This window comes from Salvia miltiorrhiza, chromosome 1 (genome assembly GCF_028751815.1).
Source record: "Salvia miltiorrhiza cultivar Shanhuang (shh) chromosome 1, IMPLAD_Smil_shh, whole genome shotgun sequence".
NCBI classification, from domain to species: domain Eukaryota; kingdom Viridiplantae; phylum Streptophyta; class Magnoliopsida; order Lamiales; family Lamiaceae; genus Salvia; species Salvia miltiorrhiza.
In genome coordinates, this window is record NC_080387.1 from 5,687,653 (window position 1) to 5,698,124 (window position 10,472).

Here is a 10,472-nt window from a genome sequence, read left to right on the forward strand (position 1 = left end):
GTGGGCTGGGCTTGGGAATAAAACAATCATTTGGGCCAAGAATTAAATTCTGTTGGGCCAAAATTAAAAGCCCAGTGGAGTTGGTCCAAAATAATAGTTTGGGCCCCAAACACCACCCCAAAGCACCAATTGCCAAGATCCAAGTCCTTGGCCGCGGCCCGCCCGGCGGCGGCAGCGGCGACGACGTCGTCGTCCGTTCGATCGTCGGCGGCGCGCGTGTGTGTGCGAGGCTAGTACTTAGATCAAGCCCACTAGCAAGCCCACAAGTCAATTTATCAACTCCATGTGCTTTGCTATTCTTATACATGAAAAACATCTCTATGTTTTCCAATGTGGGATAGCATAACAAATGTTATTTTCCCTCTTCAACATCCAAACTTTGACATACAATATCTCACTCATCGGAAATCGGTTTTGAGACTTCAAGTATATCACGTTGATCTACTCGAGATGTAGATTAACATCCAATAATTATTTTAATTAAATAATAAATATTTAATTAAATAATAATTTTCAGATATGGCATAAAACCATATTTCCAACAATTCACACCATGGTTGGTGCAGGAATTTGAAAAGTTTTACTGTTTCATCTCCATTCCTTGTGCATAAAGTTTGTATCTGGTCATCAAATAAACAACTGCTTTCTTGGGTTCAAGTGGTGACTTTGACATGTTCAAAATTTGCTATGAATAAGCTTGATGCTTCGACCTTGTAAATTCATTGTCTGATTAAACATCAAGTTATACTTCTCTATTACTGATCTGAAGAAGTTACCTTCTGGATATATGGTTAAGCTAGCTAGTCCTAGAGGGGATCAGATGTTTGAGATGCATGTTTAGGCTTGGGAAATAAAATGTGTCTTGTCACCATGATTATCCATACCTGAACATATTGTGATGAGTGGATTACTCCATGTCAGGGGCTACTGGAGGTGCGATGGATGCTGGGAATTTGTTGAAACCCATGCTTGGCCGTGGAGAACTAAGATGCATCGGGGCCACCACTCTGAATGAGTACAGGAAATACATTGAGAAGGACCCTGCTTTGGAACGTAGATTTCAACAAGTATTTTGTGGACAACCATCTGTGGAAGATACAATTTCCATTTTGCATGGGGTGAAAATATCAGACAATGCTCTTGTATCAGCAGCAATTCTTTCGGATAGATACATCACAGAGCGCTTTCTACCAGACAAAGGTAAACCATAGGTTTTGTTTACACATGTAAGGTGTAACACTTCACATGCTGCTCATAAGGTCTGAGCAACAATAGATTATTCTTGTTTCTCATAACACTTAAGGCCCTTATCTCCTTTCTTTCAAATTAATTATCCTGTTATGCAGAAAGGAACTAGCACTATTATAATTCATCCCATTGACCTAATCCTTGCTCCAGTAGTTGCAAAATCATTTAAACATGTTCTTGGGTGTTTAGTTTCCAGATTAGGTAATCCAACTTCAGCCACACACTCATACAAATGAAATTTGTTATGCCAGCCATTGACCTTGTTGATGAAGCTGCTGCAAAGCTGAAAATGGAGATAACATCAAAGCCTACTGAGTTGGATGAGGTGGATCGGGCAGTGCTTAAGTTGGAGATGGAAAAGCTCTCTCTTAAAAATGACACAGCCCCATCTTCAAAAGAGCGCTTGATGAAGCTGGAACATGATTTGGTGGCTCTAAAACAAAAGCAAGGGGAGTTAAACAAACAGTGGGAAAATGAGAAAATTCTTATGAACCGAGTTCGGTCAATTAAAGAAGAGGTAATAGCTTTGTTAAAACTCTCGTGTCAGCTGTTAAATTTGGCTACATCATAGAGTATCCTTGGACTCATTTGTTTTATTCTGCAAGTAGATTGACAGAGTTAACCTAGAGATGGAAGCTGCTGAGCGCGAATACAACCTGAATCGTGCTGCTGAACTCAAGTATGGCACATTGATGGCACTCCAGCGCCAGCTTGAAGAGGCTGAGAAAAACATTGCTGATTATCGGATATCTGGAAAGTCACTACTAAGGGAGGAAGTTACAGATCTCGACATTGCTGAGATAGTAAGTAGATGGACAGGCATACCACTATCTAACCTCCAGCAGACTGAGAGAGAGAAGCTCGTCTTGCTAGAGGAGGTTCTCCACAGAAGGGTTGTTGGGCAGGACATGGCTGTGAGATCTGTAGCTGATGCAATACGACGTTCCAGGGCAGGGCTTTCTGACCCAAATCGGTGTTGGTAAAACTGAACTAGCAAAAACTCTTGCTGGGTATCTTTTCAACACGGAGAATGCGCTTGTACGAATTGATATGAGTGAATACATGGAAAAGCATGCAGTTTCGCGGCTGGTTGGTGCACCACCTGGCTATGTTGGATATGAAGAGGGCGGACAGTTAACAGAAGTGGTCCGGCGAAGGCCATATTCGGTGGTGTTGTTTGATGAACTTGAGAAGGCGCATCATGATGTTTTCAACATCCTGTTGCAGCAGCTCTTGGATGACGGAAGAATAACTGATTCTCAAGGACGGACTGTCAGTTTCACTAATTCAGTTCTAATCATGACATCAAACATTGGATCTCATTACATCCTTGAAACTCTTAGAAACACAGAGGATAGCAAGGATGCAGTATATGATGTGATGAAAAGACAGGTGGTTGAATTAGCAAGACAAATTTTCCGGCCAGAGTTCATGAACCGGATTGATGAATACATTGTTTTCCAGCCTCTGGATTCGAAACAAATCAGTAAAATTGTTGAAATTCAGGTAAGTTGCTTTACAGATTTTATCCTTAGTGGTACAAATCAGTAAAATTGATGGAAGTAAAGTATATGTTTGATTTATGCAGCTGGATCGTGTGAGAGACAGACTGAAACAGAGGAGGTTAGGGTTGAAAACTCGCAACCCGAAAAAATCTCCAACCCGATTAGCCCGTACCCGACTAACCCGGAACCCGATAGGACTAGCCCGAAAACCCGATAGGCTGGCCCGGTGGGCTGACGGAATTGTGACTGATGCATCCAGTTACAACTTCTGCTATGTTTAGATCTATTGTATTTGCTTAAATATATATATGTAGCCTCATTAAAAAAAGTGAAATTAATTAGTTAGAATATATATGTGTGTGTGCAATCTCATTAAAAAAAGTGAAATTAATTATGGATTTTTTGTAGAAATTGATTATTAGTATCTCATTAGTTATAAATTAATTATTAGTATCTCATTTTAAAGTGATACCATTTTTTTTTTTTTTTTTTCTGTCAATGAGACGTGCATGGCAAATCCACTAATTATTCAGTAATAATCCAGATTGATTCTAGTGCATTGATACATGTTAAATTTTACTATCTCGTTTTAATATAATTTTGTATATGTAATCTTGAATATCTTATATTTTTGCATTTCATGCTTTGCTATATAATTTTTATCTTTAATATCTATGTATATTTTATACATTATACATTAGATCATTAGGAATAATAAAATACAAATGATAATTTTATTTTTACGTCTTTAACCTGATTAGCCCGATGGGCTAGTCCGAAACCTGAAAGTTTAGGGTTAGGGTTGAAGATTTACAACCCGAAAAAATCTCCAACCCGATTAGCCCGTACCCGACTAACCCGGAACTCGATAGGGCTAGCCCGAAAACTCGATGGGCTGGCCCGATTGACATCCCTAACAACAGGGGGCTCGAACGCAAGACCTTTGACCTTATGCATTAACTCCTTATCAATTGGTCAATACACAGCACACTCGTAGTCACCATTTTATTCAGGGTGATTCTATTCATAACCCCCTTTTTACTCTTTATAGCCTCTTATTATTAAAAAAATAAAAAATAATTATAAAGTTACAATTCAATCCATATATTTCATTGCCCCAAATTAGAGTGATTTTATAACCTAACTAACCTCCAAATTTTATTATAGCCCCACCTAATTAACACGGTTTTCTTCTCTCTGCCGATCGGTGTGCAGTCGCGGACACTACAGAAACTCGTCGCCGCCGCCATCATCATTTGATAGCATACATATTATTATTCGGGAAGAAGATGTGATGTGTTGTTGAATTTTGTGGTTGAAATGGATTATGTATAAGTATATATGTAGAGGGATAAGATGCTGCGATTGAAGAGTGCGATTGACACGTGGAAGCATGGTTTTTGTTCAAGAACAATGATGAAAATTTATGTTTTGCATCTGGTCTTACTAAAAAGAAATTGACAATTTGTGGGGTTTCATTACTAATCTCTTGTTTCGATCAGCTATATTTATTTCTTACGAAAAATCAAAGGCAATTCGGATTCTTACTTAATGTAGAACTATGAATTTTCATATTAAGCATGATTTTATTGGGAGTATCAATTACAGGGTAAATTAGTAAATTTATAATTGGGGTTATTGCCTGAAAATACTCATAGTTTGCCAATTTTCTGGTTTATAACATGACCTTATAATTTGACAAAAAAATACACCAATTTTCAATTTAATCGCAATTATAACATGACTTTGTAGCTTGACCAGAAAAATACACAATAGAATATGAAAATCAAATTTATATATATGCATTTGTGTGTTGAAAATGTAGATATATATATATATATATATATTATATATATATATTTATGTATTTTTAAACCATCAATATAATATCTTGATATATAATGTATATATATATATATTATGAAATAATTAATCATCTAATGTAATTTTTATAAAAATAAATCAGTCAATTAACAATATTTTACATATAACATTTAATATGAAATCACAATAAATATTAATACATCTATGATGAACAATAATCAAAATAAGGTCATGTTATTATTGAGATTAAATTGAAATTTGGTGTATTTTCTTGTCAGACTATAAGGTCATGTTATAATTGCACTTAAATTGAAAATTGATGTATTTTCTGGTCAAATTATAAGGTCATGCTATAAACCAGAAAATTGACAAACTATATGTATTTTCCGGCAATAACCCCTTATAATTATGTATTAGTATTATTTTAAATAGGGGCTATAAAGAGTAAATTAGAAGCTAGGAATAGAATCATTATAAGTTTATAACCCTTAATTTAAAATAATAATAAAAATATTTATGAATATAATATTTTACCAAAATTCTAAATAAAATAATTAATAAATAATTGAGCTGTTCCATATAGCCTATATTTTTTTAATTGTAGTCTCCCACGTAGGGGTGTCAAAATGGGCCGAGAATGGCCCGGCCCGATAGGCCCGCCCGTAGTTTTGGCCGGGCTGGGCTAGGATTTTCAAGGCCCAAAAAAATCCGGGCCTCCCTGGCCCGGCCCATGCGGCCCGCCGGGTCACGCGGCCCGCGGGCCAAAAAGCCCGCCGGGCTTTCGGGCCCAAATCGGCCCGTCAGTATATTATGTTAAAATTTCAAAAATTTATATCTCCTCCCAAATCCCAATGGACCCAACCCAATCTAAGTCCATTTCTTCAATTGACGACAATGACGAATCAAAGTCTAACTTAAGATTTAAATTACCAATCAACAATCAATATTAAATTATTTTTACTTGAAAGATTTATTTATTTTTGATTATTTTTTGTGGTTGTTATTTGATTCCAATTGATTTGATTACTGTATTAATTCATTTGTGAATAAATTTCAGTTTTTGTTGTTTTTGCAATTAGTTTTTGTTTTTTACTTGTATTCATATTGTTTACATTTAGTTTTAGTCATATTTGTTTACATTTAATTTTAGTCAGTTACGTAAGTTAGATGTAGATTGTTTAAGGCCCTTTTTATTTCATCGAATTTGTCTTCAATTTTTTTCTTTAAATTTGATTTAATTTATTAATTTTTGGAACTATATATATATATATATATATATATATATATATATATATATTAATTTATTAATTTTGGCCCGTTTTGGCCCGGCCCGCCTGGCGGGCCGTATAGGGCCGCGCTGGGCTTCATTGTTCGAGGCCCGCTGAAATTTTGCGCCGGCCCGACCCGGCCCAAAAAATTGCCTAGGCCCGTTGGGTTGGGCCGGGTCGGCCCGGCCCGCAATGTTTGACAGCTCTACTCCCACGTTTTGCATAGCTATGATATTTCTTACCTGCATTTATGTTTAAATTCTCAGAAGCAAGAAGCAATGGAAGGGAAGTGGTTAAATAAATATATTCAGATGTTGTGGGGAGATTCAATGAAATTTTAGAAAAATAAAAGATTATTACCTTTCTTATCGTTGAGATGCGTGAACTGCGCATCTATTTTCGAGTTCATTGTGGCAAATGGTTTTAGTCTAATTATTCACCACTGAAACTAAATTAATTGATCTATAGCTAGCTAAGAGTTTTAAACAGTATAAAAAACAAATTGTTCCCTAGGTTTCTTCTAGGGTTTTGCGTTCTCTAGGTTTTCTTCTAGGATTTTGCGTCTCTCGCCTGAGATTGTCTAGGGTTCCGCCCCTGTGTTTGGTCGGCGGCTTGTCCGCCTCTGCTCACCTTTCCCGTCTCGTCTCCCTCCACTTCACTTCCTTCATCTTTCCGTTCTCTTGAGTCTTAACCCTTCTCTTCGCTTAGATACTCCGATTGTGTAATAGGGCAGGCGATTTCTTTCTTTTCATCGTTTTTGTTATGTGCAGGTTCGATGGAGCGCGGTGCATCTTCTTGGGGTTATGGATCTGAAACTGGTATTCAAGAGCGCATTGAACATGAGGCTCATATTGTGGAAATTGATGGTACTGATACGATTGAGGGATGGCGGAGAACCCCTCATCCCATAATCTGGTGGGGCGGCTGATTAGTATAAAACCACCCAATGGTTTCCATTTGATCGAGATTATGAAAAAATCTTGGAAAACATCACAAGATTTCACAGCGAGAGAATGGAGGAAATATCTTTTCCTTTTTACTTTCGAAACAAAGGAGGATTGGGAATGGGTGATTCAAAGACAACACTGGCATTTTGATAGGCACTTATTTGCGATTTCAAGCCTCGATGGATCTATTCAGCCATAAAGAAAGCTTTTGGGTTAGAGCGTATGATCTGCCTATGAAGTGTATGGCCCCGACTATTCTTCGCAATATTGCTGCACGGATTGGAACAGTTGAAGATGTTGATATGGATGCTAATTCTGCTGGGTATTTTGCTAGATTCAAGATCAACTTTGATGTCACTATTCCACTTCTATGTGGTGTAACTATCAAGGTTGATGGTAAACAACTTTGGATTCCCTTGAAATATGAAAATCTCCCCATTTTTCGCCATCGATGCGGCATAATGGGTCATCATACCCATGCATGTGAGAAGTAGACATATGATGATTCAGGAAAGCAATTTGAGGATCTCTTATATGGTCTGATTTTGAAAGTCTCCCCTCTCAAACGCATTAAATCGGCTACGCTTGATGGTAGCTTGGGCAAGGCACCAGAGACCCATATGCTGATGAAGCCTGATGAACCTGCTGTAACCCCCAAAAACCATTGCATGACTAACACTTCCCAGCCGAAAGTGGCATTTCATCAAACACTTGGTGTTGCCACTTTTAAACCCACAAAACCAACAAACCCCGACCCCCACCTCTATCATACAACCAAACTTCTGACCGAGGACCCAATAATGTCCCCCCTCGGCAAAAAACTTACCCTCTCGGTCCGAGAGTTCCTCATCCTAGTAGCTACACCGACACCATATCCCCACCTGCCTCTCTGCAATCGGGTTTGCAGGTCTTTGGAAATAGATATGGGGCTTGGATGTCCTCCCTAAAGTGAAACTTTTTATGTGGAAATGCCTCTCGGGTGTGCTACCGACTTCTCATGGTTTGAGGGGATGCTCTATTGATGTGGATCCATTGTGTTATAGATGCGGAGAATCGATTGAAAACACAGATCATGTGCTCTTGGAGTGCAAGTGGGCTGCTTTTCTTTGGGAAGTTTCACCTCTTCGCCTTTCTATCAATAACCAAAACGAGTTGCATGGTTTTTCTGCTTGGCTGGAGTTTGTAAGGAACCTCCCTCATAAGGAACTTCATAATATTTTTTCCAATATCGCTTGGGCTATTTGGTATTCTCGAAACATGCTCTTATTCCAAGGGAAGGATATTTCTCACGTCGACTGCCTCCTACTTGCGCAAAGAGTGCTCTGGACTAAGCGCGTCTGTGATCCACCTAATCAGCAGCCACCTATCAGTCTTGAATGTAGCAGCCAAATCCAAGTAAAAATCTGGTGTGATGCAACACTAGATCCGAATTCAGGCATGGGTTTTGGAGTGGTGTTGAAAGATGATGCTGGCTCTCTCCTTGGAAGCAGGTATGGTTTCATTCAGGGGATTTTTCTCGATTGAGGCGGAAGCAATTGCGGTTTCTAAGGTGGTGAATCGTGACTGAGTGGGTAGTATTTTAACAGGTGAATTATGATTAGATTATGAGATTTACCTAATGTTGAACGTGAAAATTGAAAGAGTAGAGTTGAATTGCTGAGAAGAAAGGAATTTGCTGTTGTATAGAGAGAAAAACACATGAAAATCCATAATACAACTGCATGAGTATTTATAGAGTACACTTTAGAGGCAAAATAGTAATTTCAGCCTTGAAGTCATGTTCCCTGCGTGGTCAGGGGTACGATGGTAATTTTACCTTCCTTCGCTCATTCCTCTGCTCAGCGATAGAGAAACGTATGTATTGGGGAGCTCTGGATTCCTCTGCGAGCGGGTGATTCCTCTGCTCTGGCGCTTCCTGGGTAAAGTGGTCATTTCTACCGTTGACTATCTTGTGGGTAGAGCATTTCTCTGACTTCAGTGATTCCTCTGACCGAACCCATTCCTCTGACCCGAACGATACCTCTGTCCAAGTCCATTCCTCTGCTCTGCATATATTACTCCTCATCAGCTACTCCCCCATCTGGTCTGGCTAGTTACTTTGTAACGAAGTAACTAGTCAGAGTGTTCCCCCGCATTGCTGACGTCATCTGCATTAAATGCCTGCCCTCTTGCAGCATACTTTTTCGCATCCTGAGGCTACCTTTTCAGCCCTTCCGTCTTTTCGTTTTTCCGTAGAAATTCTCAACCATCGATCCACCCCTCAATGCCACGTGTCATTCATCCCGCTACTTTGTTGTTGCCCGCGTAGGTTAATTATAAGTGGATTCAAACTCAATTTTCACTTTTCATTTTGTTTGTTCTTGCTTCGTACGCTTCAACTACTCCCATTGTTTTCGGCGGCCTTCCTTTCCCAATTCTGGCGTATACCTTGCGATTTATCTTCTTCAGTTTCTACCGCAGACTTAGGTAAATCCTACATCCCTTCTCCCTGGTACTTGTGTTCGGCGTGGGTTAGTTGTGTTGAGTCTATTGGTGCTCTCATTCAGAGCTTGTAAACCCTAGGCTATAATCTTCCATGGCGTCTTCATCCGCCGACTGCCCGTTTTTTCCCCTTCTCCTACCCCCACTCCTTCGGCTTCTCCTCCTTCCTCTCCCGATCCCCTGAATCCACAAAATCCTCCGGCCTTTCCACCCTCCTCTTCCAATCCCCGGGATCCTCAAGACCCTCCGGCCTCCCCTGAATCTTCCTCACCTCCTCCTAAAATGCCTAAACCTATTCCCCCATCCAGGCTAGATGTCGCGGACATGAATAAGATGGCCGAAAAGTGTAGAAACCCTACTGGCCTGAGGTTCAAACCGCAGACCAAGTCTTTAGAGCCATTCCATAAAATGAAGATGAATACCGTGGCCGTATGGCAGGCCCAGATTGACGTCGGACTAAGACTTCCCCCCCTCCACACTTAGTAGAAGTTTGTAATTATTTCCAGATTTCCTTCTATCAAGTAGCCCCCTCCGCCCTTCGGAGATTATTCTGTTTCCACATTTTGTGTAGATCTCATGGTGTCGAAGACACCAAAAAACTATTCCTTCAGACCCAATTCCTGAGATTACAGGGTGGTCCCCTGTATAGCTTCGCCGCCCGCAAAACGTACCCCACCACCTTCCTCAGCTCCCTGAACTCCTATGATAAGGGCTTCCTCCCCTATTACTGCTATGTGGTAACCGCCACTGGTACTTGGCGCCAGTACGGTGCCCAAGAGCTAAAGTGGCATGATATTCGTACCAAACATAAGCCCGCTTCCCAAGGAACCCCCGACGATTTTGATCTGGGGGTGATAGCCAACCTTAATGCCCTTAATAGGGAAGAGCCCTTCCTCTGCAAACAGCTCACCGAGAGCAACTCGGCTCTAGCAGCCAATGACTTATTCCCTCTGTATCCACGCACAACTATAGGTAATGTCATGTGATAATAAATATATGTATTGGCACTACTCTGATTTTGATGATGTAGCATTGTTTATCTGAAGGCATGTCGTGGAGGCAAAAATGTCAATCGATTCTATCTGCCGACCTTTCCTCTGGTCCCGGGGGACGCGGTTCTGGAGATGCCAGCTCCAGGGCGGACACGTTAGAGCAGCCTACTGGCTCTGAAGTGGACACCTCTCGGATAGTATCCGACG

General features: G+C 40.2%; 1 protein-coding gene across 1 annotated transcript; it reads left to right on the forward strand.

Annotated features, from left to right (window-relative positions):
• The first annotated feature begins 620 nt into the window (after positions 1-620).
• LOC131016022 (chaperone protein ClpB4, mitochondrial-like) lies at positions 621-3,103 on the forward strand. The gene is made up of 4 exons (XM_057944578.1): positions 621-1,200; positions 1,500-1,765; positions 1,857-2,754; positions 2,837-3,103. The coding sequence occupies exons 1-3, from the start codon at positions 915-917 to the stop codon at positions 2,229-2,231; spliced, it is 927 nt and encodes a 308-aa protein (XP_057800561.1). The 5' UTR covers positions 621-914; the 3' UTR covers positions 2,232-2,754; positions 2,837-3,103.
• The last annotated feature ends 7,369 nt before the right edge of the window (positions 3,104-10,472 follow it).